Source organism: Larimichthys crocea, chromosome IX (assembly GCF_000972845.2).
Source record: "Larimichthys crocea isolate SSNF chromosome IX, L_crocea_2.0, whole genome shotgun sequence".
Lineage (NCBI taxonomy): Eukaryota > Metazoa > Chordata > Actinopteri > Sciaenidae > Larimichthys > Larimichthys crocea.
Window position 1 is genome coordinate 2334963 of NC_040019.1, and position 14855 is coordinate 2349817.

The window sequence follows — 14855 nt, forward strand, 5'->3', positions numbered from 1 at the left end:
TGTACATAAACCGACGGATGAAACCAAAACAGTCAGTAATAAAATACATTTTCATCTTCTTATACGCATCATATAAAAGGAACAATATTTAAAAAGCGGGAATTATTTACAAAGGCATTATCTTTAAAAAAAAAAAAAAAAAACTTTTACAACTTCAGTACCTAAAATAAATCAAAGACAGGCAGGTCATGTGCAATCGTAGTACAAAAGGCTGCGATATGAGAATAAGGTGACGGTTTTACAGCAGGATAAGGCCCGATGAAGATTAATTAATTAGGTAGCTACATTATCAAAAAGCAGTGCAGCAGCTGTTTTTAGTAGCTGCAGTGTAACGAGGCGTCGCTGTGGCGATCCTCCGAGGATTCAGAGCGTCTGCTGCCCGCGGGCTGCTCGGGCTCTGCGGCGCCCCCTACTGGCCATTGACTGGGACCTCCTGCAACACAAAAGATGACGACGTGCGTCAAACACCAACCATCGCTTCACATCTTCAACATGCAGCCTGCAGACACATGCACGCGGCATCTTGTTTAAAAGGAATAGTTCAACGTTTTGGGAAACAAGCTTCATTGCTTTCTTACCAAGAGTAAATACAAGGGGAGACAGCAAGTCTGTCTTAGTGTAAAAAGGGAGTTCGGGTTTGCTTTCATGGATTCTTGTCACCATGACGTTGCCAGGAAACCAGTGAAGAATCCCCATAAACCTTTTTTACACTTGGACAGAGCCGGGCGAGCCGTTTCCCCTTATTTCCATGAGCGTATTTCCCTAAACGTTCCTTTAAAGATGAAAAGTCTTCTCATGCTTCATGAATGCAGAGCACTCAAACACGATGTGATACATTTCCAGTTTATCAGGTTACGGTCAGCGAAACTTGACAAAACCCAATAAACTGGCAGCTCTGAGTCTCTCATGATACGTTCATATTTGCGTCATGCATTAGACGGTCTCGTGAATCTCATGCATCAGATCTCAAAGCCCGCACGTCAAGCGCACTGACCTTCGTCTGGAGTTCCAGACGGACCTTTCAGGCCGAACAGGGTACAGTAATTTGTCTATTTGTTATTTCACAGAGAGGACGAGAAGGAAAAGAAGAGTGAGTGACTGAGGACACGGACGTTAGTTTGACATTTTATAACGTGACTTTGTTTCTTTGTGGTGAACTCACCTCTAAATTCCCCCTGGCTTTCTTCAACACTCCGTGGGTAAGATACACTGGATGTGGGACAACAACAAAAAAGCAGATTTATTTATCATATCAGAGAAGTTTGTTTCAACATAAACTGGAAGTAAGTCGATGATCTTACGCTGGTCGATGATGACTCTCTCCATCCCCTCTTTGAGCTGGTTGGTCGTTCGCAGGCGTTTGACGGCTCCGTTCAGCATCCTCTCCTGCTGCGACAGTCTGCTCTTCAGTCTGGATATCTCGTTCTTCAGCAGCTCGTCCTGAAACTGACGATAGAAAAAAAATCAAGTTTCCGTAGATATTTAATTGGATTGATTAGATGCAGTAAAGTTTGTGGACGTCCACCTGCTGGTTGTTGCCGCCGTCCCCTCCTGTGCTCCCGGCCGGCAAAGACACTCTCCACACCAGTTTGAGCAGTCGCCCGGCCTCCTCCAGCACGTGCTGCATGTTGCTCACGTTCCCGGACAAACTCTTCAGATGCTGCTGCTCCGCTGCCTGTGAAGATCGATGTTGAAGCTTCAGTTTCACGTCATCAATCAGCGCATCGCACAAACGTGACGGTTCGTCGTTACCTTGTTGTCGTGGCCCTGCTGTCTGAATGTTTGCAGACACTCCTGCAGTTGCGCGTCCATGCTGCGCGACAGCTTCCGGCCCTCCGAGATCTGCTTCCGCAGGGCGTTGTGGTCCTCGATCAGGCCCAGAATGTGGCGGCCGTTGCGGTTCGCCCACATGCGGTGGCCCGGCACCAGGCGGGAGGGAGCGCCGGGGACGCTGTCGCCGGAGCTGCTGCTGATCGAGCCTCCGTCCACCTCCGAGTGAACGCGACGCTTCTCTTCTGAAAAGATTTAAAAAGCATGTCCGGATGTTTAAATGCACAAAGCTGGATGACGACTAGCAGAACTTCTATTAATAAACTATTTATCAGAGAATACGAGCAGCTGATGCTGTTTTCTCACCGTGCCGGACGCTGGTGTATTCGTTGTGACTCTGAAACGAGTGCCTGACAGCATCACTGCCTTCACGGCCCGGTGACCTGCCTCCTTCATCTAAAGACAAATCAAACAAACACTCACATGACCTGGCAGGTTCGTGTGTGTGTGTGTGTGTGTGTGTCACAGGTTATTAGCGTGTGTTTGGCGTGTTTACCCGGTGAGGACAGCAGGTAGTTGATGTTGATGGTTTCAGAGCGGTTGGGTCCTCTGAGCAGCTGCTCCTCCAGCCTCTGCCGCAGGGCCGTGTTGGTCTGGATGCTCCTCTCCAGCTGCAGCCTCAGGTGTCTGATCTCCAGCAGCAGCTCGCTCAGGTCCACCGAGCTGGAGGACGGGACGGGGACGGGCCCCTGGGTCGCTTCACTGGACTCTGCTGAGAGGAACGACGAAGGAGAGGGAAAATACTTTAATGCAGGTGAAAGGGTTTCATCTCACTTTATTATTTTTTAAAAACTAAACAATAAAATTTTTTTTTAAAACTTGTCGTACCGTCGTGTTTCTGAGTTTCGGTCTTCATCTTTTCGTAGACCTGCAGCTCCACCCGCAGCGACTGCAGGACATGCTGGGAGTCCGACAGCTGCTGCCGCTGCAGCTGCACCTCACACTGCAGCCTGGAAACACACACACACACACACACACACACACACACACAGCAAGTTTAATTATCAAAACGATTTACAACACACAAAAACATTTGTCGTGATATCCTGGGCTCAGTGTCAGACTGTGTTAAGCACGGTCTGGAAACGGGAACAAAATTCAGCCGTGGCAATTCTCCGCTCCTGAATTCATTTGATTATTTCCTGCCTGACCTCTGACGTTACGTAGACGGATCCATTTGATGGAGCAGTGGGAAGATGATGAAGCTGCCTGATCAGACGCCCTGATCAAACCATCACTGCATAAAGAATGAATCTGAATAAATCATAATCAGCAGCTCACTTCTGCTTTGCCCCAATTTTTCCTTTTGTATTTTACCTTCTGTAATCTGAAGAGTTTAAAGCAGACGCACTAAATATTAAATTATATATATAATCATATACACGTCACAGTACAATGCACAAACTAAAGCCAAGCTCTCATTAAGTTTAGTTTTTAGTTTACAGTAATAAAAAAATATAAATATTTATGTTTTAATGAACTGAAAATAAAGTTTCAAATCAATCTGCTCCTCCTTTAAACAGTACACACACACACACACTCACACACACACACACACACACACACACACACTCAGGAGACGAGGTAGGAAAGGGAGAGGAGAAGCGATCTGACACTTGACTGCAGGTTTCGAGTGTCGGCCTCATTCAGCTGTGTCAGGAGGATCCGGGGCAAGAGGTCGGGTACCATCATTATGGTACGAAGGGATGCATGCGTGTGTGTGTGTGTGTGTGTGTGTGTGTGTGTGTGTGTGTGTGTGTGTGTGTGTGTGTTCATGGATCCGCCTACAAATGATCGACTATCATGTTCCTGAGTTGTACAAATAGTATGGAATGATGATAATAGTAATGACTCTTTAGAAAAGTCATTAGCAGCCTTGTGTAGTTTCAGGTTGCATGCAGTGTGTGTGTGTGTGTGTGTGTGTGTGTGTGTGTGTGTGTGTACCTGTGCAGCTCCTCCTTGCTGTAGTGCAGTGTGTGTGTGTGTACCTGTGCAGCTCCTCCTTGCTGTAGTGCAGTGTATCCTGCAGCTGGGTCTTCTCCTGGCTGCTGTGCTCCAGCCTCTCCTGCAGTCGGCTGTTTTCCTGCCTCAGAGCTTCGCACTCCTTCCGGCTCTGCTCCAGTTTGGCCGTCCGCCTGGCCAGAGTCTCCCGGAGCTTCTCGTTCTCTTTCTGCTTGTCTGGAGGCAATAAAACAGTCTGTGAGTTATCTGGAAAGATATCATCTGAAAGGCTGTGTGTGTGTTTCTGATTATAGAAGCTTGTAGCTTATGAGCTTTACCTCTGGAGCCCATGTTGAGCTGCTCCTTCAGGGTTTGGTTCTGTCCCCAGAGGAAGCGCACCTCGTTGGCCAGCTGACCCTGCTCCTCGTTGCCGTGGATGAAGATGTTGGTGGCTGCTGAACACAGGCGGCATCGTCAGATCCAACGAGTAACAGTGTGAGACACGCTGGCATTGAGAGAGAGACGGTACCTGGGTCTTTCTCCACCTCGGCGAGTCTCTTCTCCAGCTGCTCCCTGAGACGGTCGTTGGTGCGGATGCTCTCCTCCAAGCGCTGCCGCAGAGCTCGGATCTCCTGGAGATGTTCTCCCAGCAAGTCTAATGAAACACGCACGCAAACAAGCTTCGTTAAAGGCCGCACTTCTACAAAAACAAGACACAGATTACACAGGAATCTCTCAAATCTAAGCAGCAGAGGCCTCGGTGCATCGTCAAACCACAGTAACACGATGACAAACCTTCCTTTGCCGCACATTTACCTGAATTCATCGTCCGTGGCTGCTCGCCAGCGTCCGTCTGCGAGCCGGCGTCTCCGTCCGGTTTACTCGCGTCCGTCTGAGGTCCTGACCCGTCCTGGTCGTGTCCGTGATCCTGTTCCTGGTGGTGGGAGCTGGTCTGGGCCATGATGGAGCGATGCAGGTCCAGTTCGCTGCGCAGGGTGTTGTTGAGCTCCTCGCTGCACCTCAGCTGCTCCTGCAGTCGGCCGTTCTCCCTCTGCAGGCCGTGCAGTCTGCCTTCCTCCTGAGCTCCTCCCACGGGAGGGACTGCAGCTCCCGTCCAATCAGCGGGGTGTCGCTGGCCTAACGGGGGAGGCAACGACAGATGAAAAGATCAATGTCGATATTAAACATTTCTGTGTGAATGGTCTGTTCAGTCCCTCGTAGTAACGGTATCCTCTCTGCTGTGTGAAAGAGTCGAACAGGTAGAGCGTCTGCGACTGCACAGTGATGTGTCGGTGAGTTCGGGTCCTCGGGGCCCCTCTGCAGGTCCTCTCACGTATCCGCACGCTTCACTTGTCTCCGTAAAAAAAGCCCTCACTGTCTCTTTTCCCCGGGGAAACACAATTTGAAGATTGAACCGGATAGGTGCCACTGAATAATGCAGCTTTAAGTGGAGGTGGACTGAAACGGGACACCCGCTCTGCCCTTGGCCGGCGCGCTTTGTCCCCGCGGGACGCCTCGCTGCAACAGAATGGATCTGAGTGGAAAATAAGTGCCATTACAGGCAGCGACGAGTCTGGCCGGGGGCCCGCGTGGACGAGGGCTCGATGATACGGCACCGAAATATGAATTTTTAATGCAGGAAACTGTTAATCTCCGTCTGTGACACTCAAGACTATAATTTGACTTTCGCAGCCAATCACTAATAAATTCCATCGTTAGGACTAATTTGGAATCTGCGTGTCGTATCTTTGTGCTTACCGCGGGCTCCGCTCACGCCCGGCGTGGTCGGGCTGCTGTAGCAGGAGGAGGAGGAGGTCCTGTCCAAGTGGCACAGGTCGGAGTGAGAGCTGTGGTGGCTGCTGGGAGTTTGGCCTCTCAGCTGGCTCTGCAGGCTCTGGATCACGCGGTTCTTCTCCTGTAGCTCTTTAGCCAACCTTGGAGAGGAAGAGGAGGAAGTTAATACTTGAACACTTTGGCCTCCCAGAGGTGCAGACAGCTGGATTTTTATCCATCGCGTCGTCTCGCTGGGTGTTACAAAGTCAAACGGGAAAGATAAGTCGAGGAAACAGCACCCCAAAAAAAAGAAGACACGACTGTAGATGTCAAGAAAAATCTGTTCCCCGACCAGATGATCTGCAGCAGAAACACACACAGGCTGGAAAATATGAAACAGAGTTCACGGCAAACGTCATGCTGTCTCGTCCGGATCGAAACCCACTCACAGGTCCAGCTGCTCCCTGGTGCATTCGGCCAGGTTGAGGTTTTGCTGGACGAGGAGGCTGACGTGCTGCTGCAGCAGCTCTCTCTCGGCCTCCAGCTCCAGACGCAGATTATCTAACTCCTGCTGGATTAGAGCCGTGCTGTCGGGAGGATCTCGCATGCTCTCCTCATAGGACAGAGGCGATTCCTGCTGAAGCTCCCCAAAGCTGCCCGGCGATAATACGGACGAGCGTTACATACATCTGAATAAAACTAGTTTCAGTATCACAGATGCTACGAATCAAACATGAGGGAAAACTTGGGAGTTCTCTGATCATTAAAAATGTTGAAAACATTCCAGATTTCCACGAGGATTGAACTGAATCTTTGTGTTTTATGCTAAACTCACTAATTTAATAATAACCCGGATAATCTGGATGGATGAACATGTGACGTGACATGTGACCCAGTTAAAGGGGGCGACGTAACCTCAATGTTTTGGTCGTCATGGTAATAATTAGGTCAACAAGCATGATGCTGTTCAAAAAAAAAGCAACAAAACACGAAGCGCCCGGGGGTCAGGAGGCGACCGTCTGGGTGGGAGGTGAGAGGGGGGGTCTTTAAAGGGGTCAGGAGACAAACAGAGAGCTCGGCCGACGACCCTCAGACCTCGAACAAGAACTCGTACGATATGATCTGAAAATACGGCACAGAGCACCTCGGAAACTAGTGAAATGTTCACAGCGTTGATGAACTAACTGATGACGAGATCATCACCTCAGTGCAGCGTTACAGAAATATGAACGTCTTTAGACCAATACGAGCATCGTAAAGGAATAGTTTACTCATGAGACGACTGATGCGGCTCTCATGTCTGTGTGCGAAACACAAAGCTGCAGCTTAGCTTAGCACAAAGACTGGGAACGGATGGAAACAGCTAGCCTGGCTCAGCTCCCAGTTTAAAAACCCGGGCTAACCGTTTCCCTCTGCGGCCGCTGGCTGCAGCGTTATTACAGGACAGACATGACGGTGGTTTCAATCTTCTCATCAAACTCTCCGCCAGAAAGCAAATAACCATTCTGCCCCAAACTATTCCTTTAACCGTGTCATTATAATACAGGGACGAGTAACCTAATATTAAAATGGATTGGATGATTGGGAGTGTTAACGGTTTGAGACATTTGACGATAAGTGAGTGCGGTGAGCGTGGAGTTTGAAGACTGTACCTGCGAGACAGTTCCAGAGCCGCCACGTCCTCGTTATCCGGATGAGAGTCTCCTGGCAGACAGAGAGAGAAGATGCTGTCAAGGACACGTCGGTAAAAATCAGTTACGAGTGACTGCTCTGTGTTTCTGTGTCTCTTCGTGAAAACACAGAGACTGCTGTTTGTCTGCTATTTAAAACTAAGTCTGTAGTGTTGAAGCATTAAATCAGACTTCATTCTTCATCATGAATCAAATTATATAAAATAAACGAGCGGCTACCTTTGTCCAAACGTCCCTCCAGCCGGTCCAGAATGCCCAGGCTCTTGTCCAGCTGCTCTTTCACCACCTCCCCCATGTAGTAGTCCACTTCGCTGGCCTGCAGCAGCTCCTTGAAGGCTCTGTTCAGCTCCTCCAGCTGCCGACGCTGCAGGCCTCCCAGCCTGCGGCTCTCCTTGATCTGCTGCCTCAGTTGTGACAGCTCCCTGGCTTGGGACTGCACCAGAGAGTCCAGTCTGCGGAGAGGACAGAGGAAGTAAACATGAGTCAGGATGTCAGAATGACTCAGTGTAACATCGATAATGCTCTGAGAGGCTGTTGACCTTGCAGGTGATGTGGATTGGCTGCGTGTCTGCTGCAGCTGATCGCTCATGCTTCTGTTCAGCGACCTCTCTCTTTCCAGTTCCGTGTTCAGACAGCTGGTTTTCTCCTTCGTCGCCTCCTTTTTCTCCCTCGGCTGTCCACTTCTGTAGCTCCTATCCTGGCTGTGGTCATCTCTCTGCGCCCCCTCTTGATCCCTGCCGAGTGACGGATCGGAGACGCTGGCAACTAACTCGCTGGAGAGAGAGTTCCTGCGCAGGAGACTTTGCATTTGGAGGATGAGCTTGGTCTGGTTCTCCAGCTGGACCTTCAGCTCTCTGACTTGTCCCTGAAGCTGAAGGGGGTCCTCGGAAACGCCGTACTCGTCGTAGGCCTGCAGGCTTTTCAGACTGACCTGAAAACAGACAGGAGACGGTTAATAACGTTCAAATATCGGTTTCTCCTGATATTCTAGGGTTGCTTAAATCGGCAAATTGACGAAACCGAACTGAATTCTGAAAAACGGTTCATTGATTTCACACAGGCAGACAAAAACATCACAGTTCCAGCCAGTGACTGAGATTTTTGGCAAATTTAAACAGCTGAAGCCAATTCAGCTAAACTGATTTTTGGCAAATTTAAACAGCTGAAGCCAATTCAGCTAAACTTAAGGTCCTTGGCTGATTGTTTTTAATGTTTCTAGTTGAATAGTTTTGAAATGAGAACCATTAAAGGGAGAAATAACTAAACAGCACTGTTTATTATTATTATTATTACAATAATAATAATTATTATTATTTATTATTGCAGTGCCGAGCTTATTAGCCGCAGAATAACAAGAAACATGTTTACAGCTGTTATTTTGATCCAACACAACCTCATCTGGCTGCTTAGCTCACTTTTATTTTTTTTCACTTTAACGCAGCAAAAGGAAAAGATTAGGACTAACCAGTGACTCTAGGAAAAATGTAATCCAATTTTAAGTTCAAGAAATTTAATTCTGGGCCAACTGGATCCGTGAAGACGCGTCGCCTCTTGTCCAAGAAGCTTCTTCAGTTCTGATTTGATTCAATCACTGGAGACGCACAACCTCCCCCCTTTCTTCACATAGGACACCAGCTCCTTTTGTCTTTGGAAATTGTGATGCCTAGACTCAACTTTGCACCTAAATACAAGATCCCGCAGGATACTTCAGGTGTAAAGCGCCAATGAAGGGGCGTGTCCTTGAGCAGACAAAGGGATGTGAAAGGAGTCGCCCCTCAGGTATAAATATCTAGGTGTCCCCATATTCGGGGTCTTTTCTCCACCTTTCACCGCTCGCGTGTTGAACTGACCTTTTCTTTGCAAAGAAAATAAAAACCTTGTCGGCTGGCAGAAGTCTCTATTTCATTGTTCACCAGCAGCAGAAAATTTCCACAACAGAGGCTAAACGTCTTCTCCGGATCTATGACAAAGTTCAGTCACCGCAGAATTAACCTCCTCAAAGAAAGACCGAGAACCTTCACAGACAATTTAAACGTCCTCAGATACAATGAAGAGCAGAGCTGTGTGTAACTCTCACATACTCGTGGCATCCAGGGCGGTGGGGAAATACTACACAGTGGACGTGCTCATCCTGAACTACAAACTAATGTTATTAATTAATGATGTGTTCCTCTGCTTTGGAAGTAACACTCAGCTGCTAATGTAGGCAGTATGCCGGTCAGCTGGACATGTCAGAGCAGACATGTGGTTTGATGCATTTCTTATTTGGAAAGTTTAAAAAAGAAAAAGTCGACACCTCCCTCCGAGCTCTTTAAATAGAGCATCTCTCTTTCTTACCACATGCACATTTGTTGTGCCTAGTAACATTTGTTGACAGGAAGAGTTCGGAGAGCGGGTCGCATACCTTGGCCGAGCTGAGCGCCGGGGAACTAGGGTACGGGGTGCTGGAGGTGGAGTCCAGGTTTTCAGTGGAGGAGAATGTGGCCTGCTCGTGTTTCAGCAGGGAAGGCAAGCTAGAGGCGCTGCAGCTTGGTTTCACACCAACCTCTAGATCTGGCGACAGAAAGGGACACGGACACGATCAGGCAGATGACGGGGGAAAACGTTACGACAGATAGTGAGGAAAGAAATCAAGTGAGATACAAGCTGGACTGAAATAAGACGAGAAATCAAAGTGAAAGGTTAATGAGTGCTCGGAAAAAAAAGACATTCCCAAACTTCAGAGCGGAAACATGCAAGAATTTCGTCAATGTGAAAAATATTGACAGCCCGTTCGAATTTGGGAATGGTGCAGAGAAATACCAAATTAAAAATCAGTAGACAGTGTGAAGTGATGAGACCCAAAGAGAAAACATTTCTCCAGGTGAGAGACAGTGTGTTACAGTTGCCCTCGCTCACTCCTCATGCAGACATATAGAGAGAATCTTTCCATGTGTGAGATTAGTGTCCACTCAGCAGACAGACATGCAGTGTCCGTCTCGAAAAGCCGTCTACCTGTGCTACTGCTCTCTTCCCTATCGTTCTCACTCTTGCCACTGGTTTCGTAACCCAGGTCCTGCAAATCCACCTGCACGCCTTTGTCATCCTGCTCCAGAGCTGGCATTGGAGGCAATATATGTTTGGTTAGGAAGGAATCATTTCACAGAGTCTCTCTCTCCTTAACGGTCATCCTGATCAATTACAAATCGTGCACACAACGGCTCAGCGTCTTACCTTTCCGTGCAGTTTCAGGAGACGTGTTGGTGAGAGCGGTGGCCAGTTGCTCCTCCAGGCTCTTGCATGCTTTCTTCTTCTCCCTCAGCGCCTTATGCAGAGTCTCCAGTTGGACCTGAACGCTCGGCGGTAATCCCTTGACATCCTGCATCGTCCTGTGGTCCTTGCTCTCCTCTCTACGGCCCCTGTCATCATGTACGGAAGCCTGGAGTTCGGATATTCTCCGACAGTGATCGCTGAAGGCCTTGTAGAGGCGGCAGAGGTTGTTATGGAGCTCTTGGCGTAGTTGTCCCTTTGTAGCGGCGGATTGATTTCTGCCGGATTTGTCGGCGTGCTCCGTTGGTTCTTCCAGGTCCTTCCTCTCCTGCAGAGCTCTCTGAAGTTTGTCTAGGTTCATCTGCAGGTCAGAGTTGGTTTGAGATGATCTACCGGGAGCGAAGGAGCTTGTATTTGTGCAGTGTTCTGCTAGAGAGGCAACGGCAGACTCTGCTGCACTGAGACAGTTCAGCAGAACTTTGGACATCTCCTGATTTAAGCTGACATCTTCAGAACTTTGGCGTTCCTTTGACTCCTTTTCCTTCAGTGATTCTGCTGATGTCTCCCTCGAAAGTTCACCATTCTGGTCAGCACTGTTACTGTTGTGGTCACATTCAGCAGCAGCAGCATCTATGGCTCTCAGTCTTTCCTGCAGCTCAGCATTAATCCTATTCTGCTCCCATAGCGCCTCCTGCAAAGAGTCTGCGTGTCGTTGCAACTCCTGCATCGCGTCCTCTGCGCTTCCATCTCTTGGGCTTTGACTATCGGAGGACGCGTTCACCTGCTGCTGCTGCAAGGCCGTCTCTATCTTCGAACACAGATCGCTGGTTTGTGGATTCTTTGCTTCGCTGTCAGAGGAGGTGATCGCTTTCCCCGCCACGCTTAGAAGCTCTATGAGCTGGTGGTTGAGCTCCTCCTTCTCCTGTAGGGCTTTTTGAAGCTCCAGGCATCTGCTGTGGAGGACAGTGTCTGAACCCCCGGAGCCTGGAACTGCGCTCAAACTGGTGTGCGACCCAAATCCGCCCTGGCTGTCCAGGCTGCAGGCGGTCAGGTAAGCGATGGTGGATTCGGCAGCCTGTAAGGCCTCCACGTACTGGCGATTGAGCCGATCCTTCTCCTGGAGCTGAGCGTGGAGCTCTTCCCAATCGGCTAGCTGCTCGCTCAGCTTGTTGATCAGGCCCTCTTTCTCCTGACACTCCTGGTGAAGAAGCTCCAGCTGGGTGTAAAGAGCAGAGTCGGCCTGGGTGTGATCCAGTGTTCTGTCTTCAGAGTCCTTGTCCGACCCGACTGGACTCCTGCTACGATGTGCATGTCTGAGTGTGGAAGACGGGGAAGTGCTGTGCTGGGGTGACAAGGGGGAGTCGGAGTCCGTGTGCAGCTGCTGGTCAGACCCGTGGACATCGTCCGAGGACGGGTTCTGAAGTGCGCCGGCATTCAGATGATCGGAGCTCACAGACTGCCTGCTGCTGCTGCTGCTCGCCTCCACCCTCAGCCTCACGGGGACCGGGAGGCGAGATCTGACACCAGCCTTTAAATAAAACAAATGGAACATATTAAAAACTCTGGACTTGGTGCAGGAAGCTGTGTGATGTTTCTTTACCCTAAAACTCACCCCATGCCTTGAGACATGCCATGTTGCACTCTTGCCGTGTGACTGTGGACTCTCCCTCTCCCCTTTGGCGCTGATAATTAGCTCGGTGGTGACAGGGTTCTGCCCATCCGACGCCTCTTTTGACGGACCGATAACCTTAGAGTGATCTTCTGTCTCGGCCTGCAGCGCCTCCACACTCTTTCTCAGTTCGGCCTGTCCATCACTGCTGTTCCCCGAGGCGTCCGTGCTCTCTTTCTCTTTATACTCGGTAGATTTTTGTTCTTTAAGGAGACCCCGCAGCTCTGCGTTTTCTGATCTAAGTCTGTGCAGCGCCTCTCTGCAATAAAAGGACGTTTTATTAGTTCAGTGTTGTGGAAACTTTGGAGTAAAAATAAAGAAGAAAAATACCCACCTAAGCTGCGAGAACGATGTGGCCTCAAAATCAGTCAGCAGAGATTTAAGCGCTGTTACATCCGGGTTCCTCTCCCTAGAATCTTTTTCTACAGTGTCCAAGCTGTTGCTGCCAGACTGAGCATGCTCTCCACTACTTGAAAGGCCACTGTCCATGCTCGCATCAACAAACAGCTTTCCAGACAACATCTAAAAAATGGATAGTTCAGAGGTGAAGTTACATGAAAAACTAAGCTCTCCAAAATACAATAAAGAATCATTTATTTTCACACCTGTCCTATTTTGATGTCCGTCTGACTTTCTTTGTCCTGACCGGAGTGATGCGCCCTCTTACCGTGAAGCAAAGGCCGCATCTCCTGCGTCTTCTCGAGCTGCTAGAGTAATGGTATGGGAGGCGAGTGTGACACACATGGCTCAGTAAAAGAAAACTTAATGAGGGAACAGAATCCAGAAAACACTGCACAGCAACAGCAGAATGGTATGACGTGTCTAATGTGGCGTGGCGGAGAGAGAGAGAGAGAGAGAGAGAGACCATTTCGTGGGGACACGGAGATAAGAAGAAGAAACAAAAACAAAAAACACAGGGACTGATTAGGAAAAAGGTGAAGGAGAGTAAGGTAACTGCTACTACAGACAGGAAACACTTGTTAGAGAAATAAGACATACGGAGTAAAGAGACATTAGTAACAGGCTGGACGGAGCAAAGGTTAAAAAGGTGTAGGTTCAAAAAGGTCAGAAAGGAGCTAATACAGGTGGATGTTAAGACAATGACTCAGACATGACTTGTCAGGTATTTGCTAAGTGTGGACAAACGTGTACAGAGAGGTTTAGGAACTCTGACGCCTCAGCTTCAAGTACAACTTCTGATTGCAGCAGACCTTTTTGGGGCTTCTAACCTGTTTCCAGGGGCTACCGCTGGCCACGTCTTTGTCCTCCTTGTCGTAAGCGTCCTGCTCTGATTTCCCCAACAGTGACAGCCGGTTCTGTAGCTCATTGTTTAAAGTCTGCAGTCTGCCGACGCAATCCTGCAGCTCCAGCACCTGAGACCCAGAAGCACTTATTTTTATCCGTCTGCATGATTTTCTACCCCACATATGGCGACATTTAAAAGTTATAATCATCAAATACTTTTATTCAAACATATTATTCACCTTCTGCTCTTGTGTCGAGAGCAGAGACAAGCTGTCATCCTGGCCCTCTCCCACACAGATGCTCATGTAGGAAGTCTGATCTCCGATGAAACTCAAAGTGTCACCTGAAAAACATTCAAGTCACATGTAACAAAAGACTCCCGTCTAACAAAAACTCTGGAATAAAACATCAAACGTTTCATTTTTCCTCGTCTTACCGCCATCGTTTGCCCCGCCAACGCCTCCGCCGCGGTTCTGTATGGCTCCCAGGCGAGCCTGCAGAGAGGTGTTCCAGCGCTGCGCGTCTTCCAGCTGATGTCTCATGCTCTCCAGTTCTTTAGGATCAATCAGGTCCATCCCTGAACACACACACACACACAGAGGGCACATTTCTGCGTAAGTAAATGTGAACTTAACATTGACTCACACGCTGCATCATTAAAGGTCAAGTCTTTGTGTGACTTTATGTGAAATAGGTCACAATGATCAGTGGTTATATTTCTAGAAACTATAAAAACATTGACATCACGTGTGTATAGATCAGCCACGAGAGTTCACAAAGGATGTCATGCAGCTCTGAAAAGAGGTCGTTTGATAACAAACTAATAACTGGCACAAATACCAAACAATGCATAATTATACTGTGCATTTTTGCTTTATGAATTTAAACCAGGAAATATTCTTTTTTGAGAAAGACATTTTTTAAATAAAATAATAAATGAAGTCAATTAAAAGGTGTAACTTAAAAAAACAGCTGGTGTGTAAAGAGAAGTTTGGCATCTGAGGATGGAAACACTTCACTTTACCTCGTTATTTAGCTTTGATAAACAGTACACAACCGGTTAAAAAATAGTTTATAAGACACTGGGCGGTCGGTAGCGTAGTGGGTTAAGCGGCCGCCCCATGTGTGGAGGCTACAGTCCTCGCTGCAGCTGGCCTGGTTCGAATCCCGCATCAGACGGCTAATTTACTGCGTGTCACTCCCCCTCTCTCTGCCCCCTGCTTCCTGTCTATCTTCAGCTGTACTATCAATAAAGAAAAACAAAAATCTTAAAAATAGATGTGGTGGGGTGGTTGGTAGCGTAGTAGGTTAAGCAGCCGCCCCGTGTGTGGAGGCTATAGTCCTCGCTGCAGCTGGACCCGGTCGAATCCCGCATCGGACGGCTAATTTACTGCGTGTCACTCCCCCTCTCTCTGCCCCCTGCTTCCTGTCTATCGTCAGCTGTACTATCAATAAAG

General features: G+C 48.6%; 1 protein-coding gene across 10 annotated transcripts in view; it reads right to left on the reverse strand.

The window, feature by feature from the left end:
• Positions 1–311: 311 nt before the first annotated feature.
• The window catches only part of cdk5rap2 (CDK5 regulatory subunit associated protein 2), a 32777-nt gene continuing 18233 nt past the window's right edge, over positions 312–14855 (reverse strand). For 5 of the 10 annotated variants that reach the window (XM_027282207.1, XM_027282210.1, XM_019278391.2 and 2 more), the window contains exons 25-50: positions 13835–13975; positions 13638–13741; positions 13383–13526; positions 12759–12860; positions 12488–12675; positions 12097–12412; positions 10449–12012; positions 10230–10331; positions 9640–9788; positions 7775–8166; positions 7455–7687; positions 7197–7248; positions 5530–5705; positions 4588–4908; positions 4301–4426; positions 4110–4226; positions 3819–4008; positions 2659–2780; positions 2327–2542; positions 2137–2226; positions 1753–2015; positions 1526–1675; positions 1302–1446; positions 1163–1209; positions 995–1049; positions 312–433 (exon numbers count right to left, since the gene is read on the reverse strand). In XM_027282207.1, coding sequence (XP_027138008.1) covers positions 315–433; positions 995–1049; positions 1163–1209; positions 1302–1446; positions 1526–1675; positions 1753–2015; positions 2137–2226; positions 2327–2542; positions 2659–2780; positions 3819–4008; positions 4110–4226; positions 4301–4426; positions 4588–4908; positions 5530–5705; positions 7197–7248; positions 7455–7687; positions 7775–8166; positions 9640–9788; positions 10230–10331; positions 10449–12012; positions 12097–12412; positions 12488–12675; positions 12759–12860; positions 13383–13526; positions 13638–13741; positions 13835–13975 — 5624 coding nt within the window. In that variant the 3' untranslated portion in view covers positions 312–314. The remainder of the gene's footprint in view (positions 434–994; positions 1050–1162; positions 1210–1301; positions 1447–1525; positions 1676–1752; positions 2016–2136; positions 2227–2326; positions 2543–2658; positions 2781–3818; positions 4009–4109; positions 4227–4300; positions 4427–4587; positions 4909–5529; positions 5706–7196; positions 7249–7454; positions 7688–7774; positions 8167–9639; positions 9789–10229; positions 10332–10448; positions 12013–12096; positions 12413–12487; positions 12676–12758; positions 12861–13382; positions 13527–13637; positions 13742–13834; positions 13976–14855) is intronic. The other 5 variants (XM_027282209.1, XM_027282211.1, XM_027282208.1 and 2 more) reach the window with 5 other exon arrangements.